This window comes from Oncorhynchus mykiss, chromosome 12 (genome assembly GCF_013265735.2).
Source record: "Oncorhynchus mykiss isolate Arlee chromosome 12, USDA_OmykA_1.1, whole genome shotgun sequence".
NCBI lineage: Eukaryota > Metazoa > Chordata > Actinopteri > Salmoniformes > Salmonidae > Oncorhynchus > Oncorhynchus mykiss.
Window position 1 is genome coordinate 56,657,715 of NC_048576.1, and position 16,767 is coordinate 56,674,481.

The 16,767-nt window shown below is 43.5% G+C and overlaps 1 protein-coding gene and 1 long non-coding RNA gene across 4 annotated transcripts in view; one reads left to right on the forward strand and one right to left on the reverse strand.

Moving 5' to 3' along the window:
• Window positions 1–2,876: 2,876 nt before the first annotated feature.
• On the reverse strand, window positions 2,877–5,130 carry LOC110537825. Its single transcript, XR_002475680.2, has 3 exons — window positions 4,436–5,130; window positions 3,757–4,050; window positions 2,877–3,433 (listed from the first exon to the last, which is right to left on the reverse strand). It is a non-coding gene; the product is annotated as an uncharacterized LOC110537825 (long non-coding RNA).
• Window positions 5,131–5,354: 224 nt separating this feature from the next.
• The window catches only part of zzef1 (zinc finger, ZZ-type with EF hand domain 1), a 51,214-nt gene continuing 39,801 nt past the window's right edge, over window positions 5,355–16,767 (forward strand). For 2 of the 3 annotated variants that reach the window (XM_021624238.2, XM_021624239.2), the window contains exons 1-13: window positions 5,355–5,936; window positions 6,794–6,938; window positions 7,167–7,361; window positions 7,588–7,771; window positions 8,061–8,260; window positions 9,829–10,039; window positions 10,436–10,552; window positions 11,204–11,382; window positions 11,881–11,982; window positions 12,093–12,184; window positions 12,359–12,504; window positions 12,748–12,853; window positions 13,194–13,421. In XM_021624238.2, coding sequence (XP_021479913.2) covers window positions 5,523–5,936; window positions 6,794–6,938; window positions 7,167–7,361; window positions 7,588–7,771; window positions 8,061–8,260; window positions 9,829–10,039; window positions 10,436–10,552; window positions 11,204–11,382; window positions 11,881–11,982; window positions 12,093–12,184; window positions 12,359–12,504; window positions 12,748–12,853; window positions 13,194–13,421 — 2,319 coding nt within the window. In that variant the 5' untranslated portion in view covers window positions 5,355–5,522. The remainder of the gene's footprint in view (window positions 5,937–6,793; window positions 6,939–7,166; window positions 7,362–7,587; window positions 7,772–8,060; window positions 8,261–9,828; window positions 10,040–10,435; window positions 10,553–11,203; window positions 11,383–11,880; window positions 11,983–12,092; window positions 12,185–12,358; window positions 12,505–12,747; window positions 12,854–13,193; window positions 13,422–16,767) is intronic. The other variant, XM_021624240.2, reaches the window with a different exon arrangement.

The following is a 16,767-nucleotide window of genomic DNA, read 5'->3' on the forward strand; positions in this document are numbered from 1 at the left end:
GGCCAAGATAAAGCAAAGCAGTGCGACAAAAACAACTTCATGGCACATGTTCGCTCCTGTCCTTTGTCTTAACCACAAATGAATGTCCTCTGACAATTACCAGTTAGATGGAAGTACAAACGTGTTTTATAAAACATGTTTCTTTTTGTGTGTGGTCAATTGAAGAAAAATATAAACGCATGACAATTTCAAATATTTTACTGAGTTACAGTTCACATAAGGACATCAGTCAATTGAAATAAATTAATTAGGCTGTAATCTATGGATTTCACATGAATGGGAATATAGATATGCGTCTGTTGTTCAGACCCCCCCCAAAAAAATACAAGCTTCACTACACAAGCATTAACATATGCTGTCCATGTACAGTGCCTTGCGTATTCGGCCCCCTTGAACTTTGCGACCTTTTGCCACATTTCAGGCTTCAAACATAAAGATATAAAACTGTATTTTTTTATGAAGAATCAACAACAAGTGGGACACAATCATGAAGTGGAACTACATCTATTGGATATTTCAAACTTTTTTAACAAATCAAAAACTGAAAAATTGGGCGTGCAAAATTATTCAGCCCCCTTAAGTTAATACTTTGTAGTGCCACCTTTTGCTGCGATTACAGCTGTAAGTCGCTTGGGGTACGTCTCTATCAGTTTTGCACATCGAGAGACTGACATTTTTTCCCATTCCTCCTTGCAAAACAGCTCGAGCTCAGTGAGGTTGGATGGAGAGCATTTGTGAACAGCAGTTTTCAGTTCTTTCCACAGATTCTCGATTGGATTCAAGTCTGGACTTTGACTTGGCCATTCTAACACCTGGATATGTTTATTTTTGAACCATTCCATTGTAGATTTTGCTTTATGTTTTGGATCATTGTCTTGTTGGAAGACAAATCTCCGTCCCAGTCTCAGGTCTTTTGCAGACTCCATCAGGTTTTCTTCCAGAATGGTCCTGTATTTGGCTCCATCCATCTTCCCATCAATTTTAACCATCTTCCCTGTCCCTGCTGAAGAAAAGCAGGCCCAAACCATGATGCTGCCACCACCATGTTTGACAGTGGGGATGGTGTGTTCAGCTGTGTTGCTTTTACGCCAAACATAACGTTTTGCATTGTTGCCAAAAAGTTCAATTTTGGTTTCATCTGACCAGAGCACCTTCTTCCACATGTTTGGTGTGTCTCCCAGGTGGCTTGTGGCAAACTTTAAACAACACTTTTTATGGATATCTTTAAGAAATGGCTTTCTTCTTGCCACTCTTCCATAAAGGCCAGATTTGTGCAATATACGACTGACTGATTGTTGTCCTATGGACAGAGTCTCCCACCTCAGCTGTAGATCTCTGCAGTTCATCCAGAGTGATCATGGGCCTCTTGGCTGCATCTCTGATCAGTCTTCTCCTTGTATGAGCTGAAAGTTTAGAGGGACGGCCAGGTCTTGTAGATTTGCAGTGGTCTGATACTCCTTCCATTTCAATATTATCGCTTGCACAGTGCTCCTTGGGATGTTTAAAGCTTGGGAAATCTTTTTGTATCCAAATTCGGCTTTAAACTACTTCACAACAGTATCTCGGACCTGCCTGGTGTGTTCCTTGTTCTTCATGATGCTCTCTGCGCTTTTAACGGACCTCTGAGACTATCACAGTGCAGGTGCATTTATACGGAGACTTGATTACACACAGGTGGATTGTATTTATCATCATTAGTCATTTAGGTCAACATTGGATCATTCAGAGATCCTCACTGAACTTCTGGAGAGAGTTTGCTGCACTGAAAGTAAAGGGGCTGAATAATTTTGCACGCCCAATTTTTCAGTTTTTGATTTGTTAAAAGAGTTTGAAATATCCAATAAATGTCGTTCCACTTCATGATTGTGTCCCACTTGTTGTTGATTCTTCACAAAAAAATACAGTTTTATATCTTTATGTTTGAAGCCTGAAATGTGGCAAAAGGTCGCAAAGTTCAAGGGGGCCGAATACTTTCGCAAGGCACTGTATATGTGACCAATGCATTTTTATTATCTGAATTGAAAAGAGGGGCATGGCTCAGAAATCCAGTCAGTATCTGGTGTGACCACCATTTGCCTCATACAGCGCGACACATCTCCTTTGCATAGAGTTGATCAGGCTGTTGATTGTGGCCTGTGGAATGTTTTCCCACTCTTCAATGTATCTGCGAAGTATATTGGCGGGAACTGGAACACGCTGTTTATCCAGAGCATCCCAAACATGCTCAATGGATGACATGTTTGGTGAGTATGCAGGGCATGGAAGAACTTTGACATTTTCAGCTTCTAGGAATTATGTACAGATCCTTGCGACATGGGGCCGTGCTTTATCATGCTGAAATATGAGGTGATGGCGGCTGATGAATGGCGTGACAATGGTCCTCAGGACCTCGTCACGGTATCTATATGCATTCAAATTGCTATCAACAAAATGCATTTGTGCTCATTGTCTTTTGCTAATGCCTGCCCATAACATAACCCCACGCCAACATGGGGCACTCTGTTCACAACGTTGACATCTGTAAACCACTCGCCAACAAGATGCCATACACGTGGTCTGCGGTTGTGAGGCTGGTTGGACGTACTGCCAAATTCGCTAAAATGACTTTGGAGTCTTATGCTAGAGAAATTAACATTCAATTCCTGCAGTCAGCACACCAATTGCATGATCCCTCAAAATGTGAGACGTCTGTGGCATTGTGTCATGACAAAACTGCACATTAATGGCCTTTTATTATCCCCAGCACAAGTTGCACCTGTGTAATGATCATGCTGTTTAATCAGCTTCTTGATATGCCACACTTGTCAGGTGGATGGATTATCTTGGCAAAGGAGAAATGCTCACTAACAGGGATTAAATACACATTTTTGCACAAAATGAGAGAAATACACTATTTGTGCAAAGAACATTTCTGGGATATTTTATTTCAGCTCATGAAACATGGGCCCAACACTTTACATGTGGAATTTATATTTTGGTTCCGTGTAGTATAAAACACTTCCCTTCTATTCCTAATTATTGAGTGTACAGTATTTGGCTATTTGCACTTGCAATTAGTTGACATATTGCATATTAATTAAACTAAAATGTACATGCATAAAGAACAAAAACCATTCAACAGAGGTTATCTTCAAACTAACAATCAGATATCCAGTCATTCTAATTCAGAACTCTTGGGAAGTTTTAGATAACAGTATATAGGCCCTTGTGTGTGAGGTGGCCCAGCCTTCACAGAGCCCCCTTTTGTCTAACCTCACCCTCTACTCTCTGACAGGACATGACTCAGCGTGAGCGGGGGGGGCAGCCCTCATAATCCTGGATGTTAGGGTTTTTCACTGTGGAGGAGTTCTGGACACATACACAGTGAGAGCTGCCCGAGCCAAGAGAGAACAGTACCCTCGGTACGCCGGCCTAGTCTCTCTGCACTCCACCACTGAGGAGAGAAAAGAACAGTCCAATCAGAGCTACATGCTTAAAAATACACTTCCCTAGTAATGCTTCCAGGGCATAGACTGATCTCTATGATGGCTGTGAATGCTTCTATCCATACTAGTTGATAGGAGGCAACGATTAATGTTATTTAGGCTTGAGTTAGCGCCCCCTAGTGTATGATATCCTTCAGCATGTTAGGGCCCACACACATTGCCACCATCAACCTTAGGCTAGTAAATACAATGGCCGTGGTCGAGAACATCAAATCCATGGTATATTGTTGATTGTTACTGACTGATCTAAAAATAATAAAAGAGTAGTTACTTATGATTCAGGGTGATTTGTAGATCAATCAGTCGGTAGTCGCCTGAACTTCCGACTGCAATGTCAAACATGCACAAAGTTTCTCTGTGCACCATGATGTCAGTTCCTCTTGGTGGAGCACCAGACCCGTCCTCTCCTGGCAGCACTCCACTCTGAGTTGCTGGCTGGGAGGTGTTACTTCTCAGCCTGGGCTTGGTCCTTGAGTGTCTGCCCCTCCTCCAGGGCTGCCTCCACCTGCAGCAAGGCCTCTGTGGGCTCTCCACCGTCACTGTAAAACTGCCCCCACCTGTCTGCCTGCAGCATATCACAGAGGGAGGACTTGAATCTCACAACTTTCAAAGGATTCTCTGTATATTATTGTCCTTTTGGGTTAACACAGGGTTTTCCAAACTCGGTTCTCGGGTGTCTGCAAGGGCCTTTGAACCTTATGTTCATGTATGTAATGAACTAGCCTGGGTACCCGTCTGTTCAATAAGTATCATTGCACTTCACTGCTTGCAAATGCATCACAATTCTATAAGGAGTTGGAAAGACTGCATTAACAGACTGGTACCCAGGCTAGTATTGAGTGCAATAATGACAACTGTGCTAGTATCAATGACAAAAGTTCCTTGGTCAAATGGACCATGCATGGGACCCTCGTATGAAGATACGATGGCCTACAGGCATTGATACCCACCCATAGGCTTGTAGTCCTTGTGATAGAAGGTCATCTAGTCTTACAGGGACACCACCTGAGCAGAGGTCAGACTGGACACATCATCAGTCAGACTGGTATCTGTAAAGTCCCCATTGGTCACATACACGTTTTGCAGATGTTATTGCGGGTGTAGCGAAATGCTTGTGTTTCTAGCTCCAACAGTGCAGTAATATCTAACAAGTAAGATCTAACAATACACACACATTTAAAGTAAAGGATGGAGTTAAGAATATATACATATTTGGACGAGCAATGTCGGAGCGGCATAGACTAAAATACAGTAGAATATAATATATACATATGAGATGAGTTGTGCAAAATATGTAAACATTATTGGATGGACAGGTAAAGGCCCTTGCTGTTCTCTCCGCTGTACAGAGATAACTCCTCTTTGGTTATGCGCTGCACAGGTCGTCAGTGATGTGGGCACAGTCCTGGTGTAGTAATAGTAAAGATGTTCTCATCTGTGGTATTAGTATTGCCACTAATACACAAATAAATGAAATTATAAACCCTAGCATTATGTCGAAGCCTTCGCAGCTCAGCTATTCCTTGTCATGTACCGTTACATTTTGTCAATGAATTAAACATGTTTAAAAATAATCGCCGTTTCTGTATTTTTATTTCCGGGTATGCGTTTAATCCACTGAGCATGCTCACATCAGTGCAGAGTTACAAACCACATAGTTTATATAGTTCCCTGGTTTGGCTTGGTGTCCGCACGTTCAGCAATGCACGGTATAATCGTGAATCTGAGAGTTTTGTACTGCAGCTATATCATGAATAGTTTTATATAAGAATAGGCCTACATCAAATATTGTTTTCTATATGCATCTAAGCTATTTCATGATCCGGGCCTAGAACGTACACCTCCGCCCATTGGGTCCAAAGTTTCTGATGACGTAGCGAGCGATCTAGTAGGGCACGTACTGAACGTCAATGCGGTAGTGGAACGAAACGGAAGAACACAGGTTGGAAAGGGCTGTGGATTTTTCAATCCCGTTTACAAAACTGTCTCCAACCGGACCTCTACGAATTTTAGGAAAGCCAGAGGCCGCTATACAACATGGGAAACGCAGAGAGCGGCTGCGGAGGTGGTAGTGGGGACGAGGAGGATGTCGAAGCCGAAAGCCCCGGGTTCGCGGAAGGCAGTCCGGCCTCTGCGGCCACGGGCGTCGGCGTTGCTAACAGTGGAGGCTCTGGTTCTGGAAGGAGTGGAAGGGGATCGAATAACCCTCCAGTGCCGGGCTGCGGACCACCTACCCCAGGGGTGCTTTTAGAGCAAGTCAAACTGAGGGAGGCGGCGGCCCGCATTAGCGACTCGGGGGTCGCCATTCCTGAGTCGGTCCTGGCCGGGAATGAGGGCGTCCTGGTGCGGTGGCTCGAGGATCGGTTGAGCCGGGGAGAGGAGTCTGTAAATGTGGAACAATTTTGCGAGATGCTCGAGAGCCGAGACGCTCCGCGAGATGAGTGCGAAGAGGTACAGTATTTCCGCGATAACTACCATAATATAAAGCCCACAATATTTCTTATACCTCAATGTTATCATAGGAAGAGCGAGTGTCCACCATTATGTGATTCGCAGCTGAGTGGCTGAAAGTGTTTTGTTTACATTGTAGGCCTGGTTACATGTCCTCTGACTAACCCATGCCAAGCAATAAGTGTGTCACGACACCACGAGCCATAAAGGGACATTATGTGCTGTCAGACCTTTACGTTTGTCAGTGATCATTGATATTTTGATGCCAAACCTTCCTATTTTCTGCTCTATCTACAACAAGCTGCATTGTACTTTTTGTAGACCTTTTAGCTACGTTTTCTGTCACGAGTTGATATATGAATAGGACCTGCTCCGTAATGAATAGCTTTGCCTTTATCTCTGTCAATGTAGGACATTGTGTGCCTATGGCAGGGTAGGCATGCTTCAGAATGCTATGGAATCCTGACTCACAGTAACATCCACAATCCATAGAAACAGTATACCTGTCTGGTTTGACAGAGAGACACAAAAAAAATATAGTGTAATCTCATAACAGATTATCAGCATAGGCAGATATCAAATAGCTCCATGTTTTGGTTCTAGGGTCTGTGTCACTTTTATCCTGAGCTGACAGTTGTCGGGCCTTTCCTGGGAAGATTGTTGTAGAGGCCAGGGGGGTCAAGGCATTGGCAATGTGTCCACCTCAGGTCAGTGTGTCAAAAATATTAGCTTCTCTCCTAACCCTGTCACCCAGGTGACGTCCTAGTGTAGACTGAAGCAGAGGTGAACAACCTGCGTAGTTGAATGTCTATGTCCCTATGAGTGTATTTCCTCATGTTTCTCTGTCCCTGCCCTAGGCCTTTGGTCAGTTTGACGCAGAGGGAGATGGAGTGGTGGACGTCGAGAACATGCTGATGGCTCTGAAGAACTCCAACGGGGCCAATCTACAGGGAGAGCTGAGTCACGTGATCAGACAACTCCAGGCATGCACCCTAACCCCAGGTAGGAACAGACCCAATGTGATACTGATGTATGTTATAGGTTAATGGGGAGTTATGTTGTGGTGGGTATTCTGTACATTGTGGGGAGTTGCGATAGGAAGACTGGGGAAAGGATAGGGGCAGAGGGCATAGAGGACAGAGGGATAGGCAAAGATGTAGGTAAAATGGATTTCTGTGTTCACCAACAGCATGATACATCTTATATGTGTATCTTCCTTCTTTATTTTAGGATTTGTTGACATATTCTCCAAGTCCAAAGACAGGTTGGGAGCGCACGCCTCAAAGATCCTGAAGTTCCTCCACAGGAACCGTATTCCCAGTAGTGCCATCCCTTTCCCTGTTCTAGAGGGATACAACAGCATTTGTACCATGAGGTCTACTGTGGTGCAGGACTTCCTAGAGTTCCTCCTTCAGAAGGAGAAAGGTGAACAAAAAGTATTATAAAATATCGATAGAATACCCTCTGGGAACATGAATGTTGTTAAATTAGCACAAGGAGATTGCCGTGTACTAACAACCTATTATTACACATCAATTACACACATCTTCAGATCATGAATGTCATGTAATACTAGTTTACCCTTTATTCACCATGAAACAACACCTCAGTTTGTCTCATTGGGCTGGTTCTCCTCTCTCCCTCCTCCCAGACTTAGACATCCAGTACAGGGCAGAGTTGAACCGGGACCCAGAGGTGGATAAAGTGAAGGTGGTCACACAGTGCTACAACTTCATAGAAGCTTCGTCCAATGCCACGGACATCCACAAGATGACCAACGGAGAGACTGTGACCTTCTGGCAGTCAGACGGCAGCGCCCGCTCACACTGGATAAGGTGAGAGACAACAGCTAACAAGCATGGCTTTTTAATCAGGGTTAGATCCAAGCCGTTCACATCCAGCTTGAAAGGGAGCTGTGGCTAGCTTTCTAATGTACCTTTGTAGTTTATTTATATATATTTATCTTTGAGTACACTATTATCTTTGAGTTCAAATGTTGTTTGATTTCCTTGTGTCCAGGCTAAAGTGTCATGTTTAGGGCAATGAGTTTTACCTGATCAAGTCACATTCTCAGGTTAAACTCGGGGCCCTACTTTTCATTTGACCTTATCGTCGTATTTTCAGGTTGAAGATGAAGCCGGACGTGGTGCTGCGTCGCCTGGCCATCGCAGTGGCATCCAACGACCACAGCTACATGCCCCAGCTGGTGTCGGTGGCCGTGGGCAAGAACCGGCGATCGCTGCAGGAGATCAAGGATGTGCGCATCCCCTCCAACGTCACAGGTTACGTGGCCCTGCTGGAGAACGCCAACATCACTCACCCCTGTGAGTCAGTCGCTGTCTGCCTGCCTGCATGTCACAAGGGCCTTTAACTCCAGAAAATAATGATACAGATCGATGTGGGTGCAATCCACCCGGATCATGAGTCTAATGTGAAAGCTCCTACTTTATTACACACTACTCAATTCATCCAGTTCCTCCAGTTAGTATTTTGGGGAGGCTAGAAGTCTGCTTCTCTGGTTAAGCTTCTGTTTGAAATCGATTCTCCCTGGATTTTGAATACAGTATACATCAGGGGTCAGCAAACTTTTTGGCTCAAGGGCCACATTGGGATTTTGAAATTCATTGGCGAAAAAGAGCAGTTATTTCAAAACGTATATCCATGATATTTTCTGCATACTTTCTATCTAGTTTTAGATGTGTTTATTTATTTTATTACTCAATTCATCAGGCTGTAGACCACCCCTGGTGACAGAGTTTTTAGTTTAATATGTTTTTGTTCAGTGTGCCAACTTGTAGCGTTATTTATTAGAGAGGGGTAAAGAAAGATTTTGTTCGGGCGCCAGGCAGGTATTAACCATGCCGAAAGGAAAAGAGTAGAATAGAGAGAGTACCACTACCAGACCCACACACATCAGCAGAAGAGACTGCCTAGAGGGTAGCCTGTTTCCCAGATAGCCAGTGGAGAGAAAAAATAATACACACCATATAAAACCCACATCACAGCACAGGGGTAACCCAAACAAGAATACCTCATACAATAATACTAATACTAATAATGGCAGAGCAATTCAACAGCAACTTCATACAAGAACGAACCCAGTCATCAACATAGGATTTGCAATAATCTGTATTATTTTCTAGTGGATGAGTGCAGAGGGTATGAATGTGGGGGGGTGTTCATCAACACAACAAAGGCCTTAAAAATGTCCAGTCTTCTCGGCCACATGTCATTAGTACACCTCAATACAGTTCACATAATAATACACAACTTGCAAGCAACCTCCCTTTTAACTAAAATGTCCAAATACTTCTGGCAGGGCAATAATAGTCCAGCTCTAATGAACTTCAATGGGAAGTGCATTGGAAAAATAGAGAGTCTGTTGCAGGGTAAAGCACTGGAACGATAGAGGGAAGAGAAAAAGAGAAAGCGAACAAGAGAGATCTTAGCTGTGGTCTTCAGGCGTGCAGGTGTACTGTCTGACTGTCCGATGGTTTGTATGTTAAAGCTTCGCAACAATGTTGCTACTAATCCATGCGATCCATAACGGGCGTGTTCCCAAATGAAAACAACCACGACCTAGAGCGATTACACCGATGATTGAGTTAAACACTCTATAAACTACACACGCTGAAAACAAACAAAACTTCTGCAGCACAGCACACACAATCAAACTGTCGCGCCACCAAAGAGCTCCTCCCCAAAGAGCTGAATGAGCTCTCTTTATTTCCTCCTTCCTTACTGCTCATGCGCTCTTAAAGTGGCAGTGCACGGTGAAGGCTCCGTGCAGATTTCGCCACAAACTGAAGACATGTACCCTCTGGGATTAGTCAAGTATTTCTGTCGGATCCTATCCCACGCCATTCAAATCATTCCGCTCTGTGGCCTCCAGACATCCAGATCAACATCAAGCGGTGCCTGAGTGATGGTTGTGACACGCGGATCCACGGGCTGAAGACCCTGGGCTACCAGATCACCAAGAGTAAAGAGGTGTCTGTGTCTGATGCCTCGGCTATCTGGTACCTGTCACTGCTCACCTCCCTGGTCACAGCCTCAATGGAGACCAACCCTGTCCTGGCACAGACTGTCCTACAGAGCACACAGTGAGTACCAACTAGAGACAGGGTTATGGAAGGGTGCTATGTCATGCTTATTTAGGGGTCGTAGTAGGAGTGCTGATCTAGGATCAGGTCCCCACCTGTCCCTATATATTCTTATTCATTATGATCTAAAAGGTGAAACTCCTACTCTGAGAGGCTTTGTGGATACGGGCTCTGATGTTATGAATGGGTCTATTGCATGCGTATGAAGGGATCATCATTAGGGCCAGGAGTTTTTTTCTGACCACTTGACCTAACCAGGAACAACTCCTAGTTGTCATGATTATGAAGAGGTTCTGCAGCATTTCACTTTTGTCACCAGTAATTGAATGCTTTGACTTGACTTTTTGTTGTGGCGCTGTGTCTGAGAGCTTGGTTTCTTCTGTTCCCTCCTCGTAGAAAAGCCTTAAAGCACATGCCACCACTGTCCTTAACGCCGTCGTCCACCGAATTCCCCAAGTTCTTCTCCATGAACATCCTCGAGGAGGTGGACGGGTTCCTGCTCAGAATAGCAGAGTAAGTCTATAGTAGTAGTAACTATATAATGAGTATGACTGACAATTAAAAACATTCAAATGAGAATAGCAGAATAATGCGTAGATCCTGTGATTACACCATTACACTGGCCTCTCTATGCTGATAATCTCGGAGCCTACCATGTTTACATGATTATGTTGATATTTATTTTATTTATTATGGATCCTCATTAGCTGCTGCCAAGGCAGCAACTACTCTTCCTGGGGTCCAGCGACATCAAGGCAGTTATATACAATTACAAATATTACATGACATTACATTTCAGAACACTTTTCACAACATGTTAAATGTGTTCCCTCAGGCCTCTACTCTACCATCACATACTGTATCTTCTACTATACAAAATCCATGTGTATGTGTGTGTGAGCACACATACACATACACTGTATTACCTTAACTCTTTGTAAATACTCTCTCACTATCTTTTTCTCGCGTGTAGACATGCACACACGCACCCCCCCTCTCTCTCTTCTCTCCCCCTCACACACTGTCTCGCACTTTCTTTCTCTCGCACACTCTATCTTATGTATATCTCACACCCACTCACCATCTTTCTGTTTGTCTTTACACTCAATCACTCTCAGCCTCACACCATTTTTTCCCCCTCTTTCTCTCTTCATCCCCCTGTAGTTGCTGTGTGACCCCTGATGCAGAACTGACCCTGTTGGCCTTTGCCCTGGCCCGGGGCAGTGTGGCTAAGATCCTCCAATCCCTGTCTGGTATCAGTGAGCACCTGGAGGCAGAGTACAGAGCCTCGTCCCTCATCTCCTCCATGGCCTCAGTCAGACTGCGCCTGCTCTATCGCAACGGTAACCTCAACCAACCCCGCTTACAGTTTCCTTCTCCCGGTCTTCAGCCAACCCCGCTTACCTTATCCACTATGTCCCTCATGCCGTATGGCCGTAGTAGTTGAGGCAATGGGCTGCTGACCCGACAATTCTGGCGATGGTGCTGTGATTATGTTTTAGATCAGTGTTTCCAATATGGTGGGCCAGGATCAAGCCTGATTCTTTTTGAATCACTTGTAGACACTAGTTCCTGGATAGAAACGTATTTGTGGGACACAAGAAAACTTTAGGGATACAAAGAATTTGAGAATTCTGGATTTTCTGGTTGGAGGATTCCGGATTTCCTGAATATTCCCTCCTGATTCCGGGAATCTTCCAACCAGGTTTTCTAGAAAACCTGTGAATTTGGGGAAATTTACCAGAATTTTGCAACCCTAGTTAGATTACAAATGGTTTGCGACCATCGACCTTTAGATATGGCTGTTCTGAAGTGATTGCGTGTCTTGTTCCCTACTCTAGGGAAGACCCTTCAGTTGCACCTGCAGGCCTGTGATGTGAAGGGCAAAGAAGAGAAGTCGGGACCAGAGAACATGCTGACTGAATCCGCCGCCACTGGAGACGGTATAGTTACTGCAGTCTCTCTTGTCTCTCTCTCTCTCTCGTTCACGCTCTCCAAGTATGTGCATGTTTGAGTTTGCATGCTTAATCAGTTGCTCTAATGTTCTGTACAGGGTTTCTCACAGAAAGTGGTAAGAAGAGAGCTAGCGTGATCCTGTCTACAGAAGACCAGAGCAACTTCCAGGTCACTCAGATGAAGGTTAAAGTGAGTGTGTGTGTAGTGTTCATATATTGCAGTAGTGCATTGGTGTTCACAGCAATGGGGTTCTCATGAAGTATTAAGCATCCTCTATCAGTCTATTTGTGGCATAGTGTGTGTTTGCACTTTTGCTCCCTACCATTTGCTGTTTTCTCCCATACGATCTGTGTTTTTCAACAGGTCCGTAAAGGTGCCATTGGAGCAAAGTGTGGCCTGGTGTTTGCCTACAGTGAAGGAGACACCTTTGATGCAGAAAAACACTTCAAGAGGTTTAAGAAGTATGACTCCTGGAACTACAAGGACTACAAGGAGTTTGTGCAAGACAAGTAAGGACCTCCCTGGAGTGGTACCTGTTGAACCCAGATGAACTGCCTATTTATTTTCTTCTGGATTTAACTCGGTAGTAGTACAGTCATCTCATGCACCAGACATCCTACCCATGTTCGTAAGGTCTGGTATAAAACGAGGCCTTGAACTAGAGTCAGTATAGTGACCTGTTCCGAATGAATGAATATGACAGTTCCATATGAATGTCTGACCCCTGGTTTGTCATGTGACCTACCTTGCAGTCTGAGGATTCCACTGCAGGCGGAGGATGAGCCCATTGGCTGGTTTGAGCTGGAGGATGACTGGAACGATGTGGAGATCAAACTGCAGACTTGTCGCGTTGCAAAGGTACTCAACACTCTTTCGCGCTCTCTATCTCTCTCTTTTTTCTAGTTTTACTATCGCTCTCTGCCCTGTCCAAATTATTGTTTCTCCCTCCTCTCATTCAACCACTCTTCAATACTTTCTCTCTCTGACACTCAACTCCCCTGCTCCTCCCTCTCCTCCCCATCTACCAATCAAATAAGAGTATCTATGTGCAGAAATCAGATATTACTATGTTTCCCAATATGTAATGTTAATTGTGTGAATCCATCAATTAGCGGTGTAAGAATAGTCCCACCATCCACATTTATGTAACACTCATACTGATAACTGTGAGGTGACTCTCTTCCCCGCCCTCCCCCAGTTCCTGATGGTGAAGTTCCTGTGTGCGCGGCAGGACAGTGCAGAGCGTCTGGGCGTCCAGTCCCTGTCCTTCAGTGGGTACCTGTGTCCCGGGGCCGAGAGGCTGGATGATCTGGACGACCTGAGCCCACAAGGAGATGGCTCAGAGGGGGACATGGTCACTGGACTCACCCTGCTCAAGAAGACCCTCTTCTTCATCCAGCAGCTCACACGAGACATGGTACCCACTGTCAGTAGTACCCTCAGTCATTATACTGTAAGATTAGATTTAATTTTATTATTAAAGTGTTATGCATATTAGCGCCACACCGGCAGTCACAAGTTATGACCGCAGAAAAATTACATTTGACCCTTGATTTGCGATAACTAGGCTTCTCCAAAACTGTGATGCCACTGATAGTCATTGGTAGCCTACCAAACTTGCTAACAGTTCTATTGTCCCTCTAATCATTCTGACATCAATGCAAATACAATCAAAAATCGAATCAAAAACTTCATGAGAGCCCTGGCATTCAGAGTTAGACCGGAATAGGATCACCTGTTGCACAGTGAGAACCAGCTCCTTGTAGCTGGGTGATTCATGGAATGAAATAAGTGTTCCTATAAGCTCATGTTGCACAACATTTCTATAGGCTATGCAATTGCGTAAGAATACAGAGTTTTGATGGCCTCTATTAAAAAGGATCCCATCAGCTTTCTATAGGCTTTCTATATTTATATATATTTAACTTCAGAGTAGCCTACCTGGCTGGCATGAAAATTAACCGCAGAAAAAGCGTCTGCCATTCAAGTGCATATGGATCACGTCTTTTTTTATCTGCCCATTCCATGACAGACTGACCAGGTGAATGGGCAATACAAAATATTTAAGTGGCTGTGAACGGGGTATGATAGTAGGTGCCAGGCAAACCGATTTGAGCGTGTCAAGGACTGCAACGCTGCTGGGTTTTTCACACTCACCAGTTTCCTGTGTGTATCAAGAATGGGCCACCACCAAAAGGACATCCAGCCAACTTGACACAACTGTGGGAAGCATTAGTCAACATGGGCCAGCATCCCTGTGCAACACTTTCAACACCTTGTCGAGTCCATGCCCTGACGAATTGAGGCTGTTCTGAGAGCAAAAGGGGTTGCAACTCAATATTAGGAAGGTGTTCCTGATGTTCTGTACACACAGTGGCAAGAAAAAGTATGTGAACCCTTTGGAATTACCTGGATTTCTGCATAAATTGGTCATAAAATGTGATCTGATCTTCGTCTAAGTCACAACAATAGACCAACACAGTCTGCTTAAACTAATACACACAAACAATGGTATGTTTTCATGTCTTTATTGAGCACAATGTGTAAACATTCACAGTGCAGGGTAGAAAAGCTATGCGAACCCTTAGATTTAATAACTGGTTGACCCTCCTTTGGCAGCAATAACCTCAACCGAATGTTTTCTGTAGTTGCGGATCAGACTTCACAACGGTCAGGAGGAACTTTGAACCATTCCTCTTTAACACAACTGTTTCAGTTCAGCAATATTCTTTGGATGTCTGTTGTGAACCGCTCTCCTGAGCTCATGCCATAGCATCTCAAATCGAGTTGAGGTCACTCCAGAAGGTACATTTTCTTCTGTTGAAGCATTTCTGTTGTTGATTTACTTCTGTGTTTTGGGTTGTCCTGTTGCATAACCAAACTTCTGTTGAGCTTCAATTGACGGACAGATAGCCTAACATTCTACTGTAAAATGTCTTGATAAACTTCCAATGTAATTTTTCTGTCGATGCTAGCAAGCTGTCCAGGCCCTGAGGCAGCAAAGCAGCCCCAAACCATGATGTTTCCTCCATCATACTTTACAGTTGGGATGAGGTTTTGATGTTGGTGTGCTGTGCCTTTTTTTTATCCACACATATTGTTGTGTGTTCCTTCCAAACATCTGAACTTTAGTTTAATCTGTCCACAGAATATTTTGCCAGTAGCGCTGTTGAACATTCAGGTGCTCTTTTGCGAACTTCAGATGTGCAGCAATGGTTTTTTTGGACAGCAGTGGCTTCTTCCATGGTGTCCTCCCATAAACACCATTCTTGTTTAGTGTTTTACGTATTGTAGACTCGTCAGAGATTTTACCATGTTCCAGAGATTTCTGTCAGTCTTTAGCTGACACTCTGCACTGTGCTCTTGCAGTCATCTTTTCAGGACGGCCACTCCTAGGGAGAGTAGCAATACTGCTGAACTTTCTCCATTTATAGACCATTTGTCTTACCGTGGACTGGCTTTTAGATATATAGGCCTTGATATATGTAGGCCTTTCCAGCTTTATGCAAGTCAACAATTCTTAATCTTAGGTCTTCTGAGATCTCGTTTGTTCGAGGCATGGTTCACATCAGGCAATGCTTCTTGTGAATTGCATTTTGAGTGTTTTTTATAGGGCAGGGCAGCTCTCACCTACATCACCTGTCTCATTGATTGGACTCCAGGTTAGCTGACTTCTGACTCCAATTAACATTTGGCAAAGTCATTAGTCTAGGGGTTCACATAGGTTGGAAAAAGTATGTTGAAATGTTTAAATTACGTATTCAATATAGACAAGAGCAATACAATACTTTGTTATTAGTTTAAGCACACTGTTTGTCAATTGTTGTGACTTAGATGAAGATCAGATCAAATTTTATGACCAATTTATGCAGAAATCCAGGTAATTCCAAGGGATTCACATTTTTTTTTCTTGCCACTGTATATTATTTAATATATGTAAAGACCAGACTAAATTGAGAATAGTCTGATGGGTGAGAGTATTATCTAGTGCTTGTCAAATTGTGAATGAGAGACTGATGAAGTGTGTTTTTTCAAATCATTATTAGTTGCAAAATCTAAACATATAGCCTAACCTTTTTATTCCAACTAAATTTATATAAATAAGTCAATTTGGCATGTAGGACTACCTATTTCTTTGTTAACCGCTCAACATAGAATAGCCACTCTCCCTCAAATCGTTTGGAGACAATATCCTTTCTCTTTTATTCAGCTATGTTTACTGTATTGTTTTTTTACTATAAAATAATATAAAATAATACCACTGGAATTATAAGCAAATCTTGCCTGCTAAATGAACTAGTGTAGCCCACAGCCATATGATATAGCCAGATCAGGACCTAACATAAGGATGACTCAGAATAGGCTATTCTATTCTTTTCAAATAGGCTACTTTTTTTTCATGTCATAATGTTTATTTAGCGAATAAATCATGGATTTATTGTGAAGGTGTAGGCTATATTAAATGGATTTATTCTACTTTTTTAAATGTTTGAAAGGTCTGCATCAGTGGCTTGTGGGCTGTGCGCGGAAGCCGGAGATGCTTAACGTGTTTGTTAATTGTTGGCGGAGAATGACTGCGAGACCTGCAGTTAATTGCATGACAATCACCGGCTGAGAAAATGTCATGACCGCGACAGTCATAGTCATGCGTCTTTAATAATGCCCAGCCTAAATGTGCTTATAAGACACTATTTGCTGCAGCAAAATAAAGTGAATCATTATATTTGCCCACTTATACACTACGTATCTCAGTGTGGTCTGTACATGTTGAC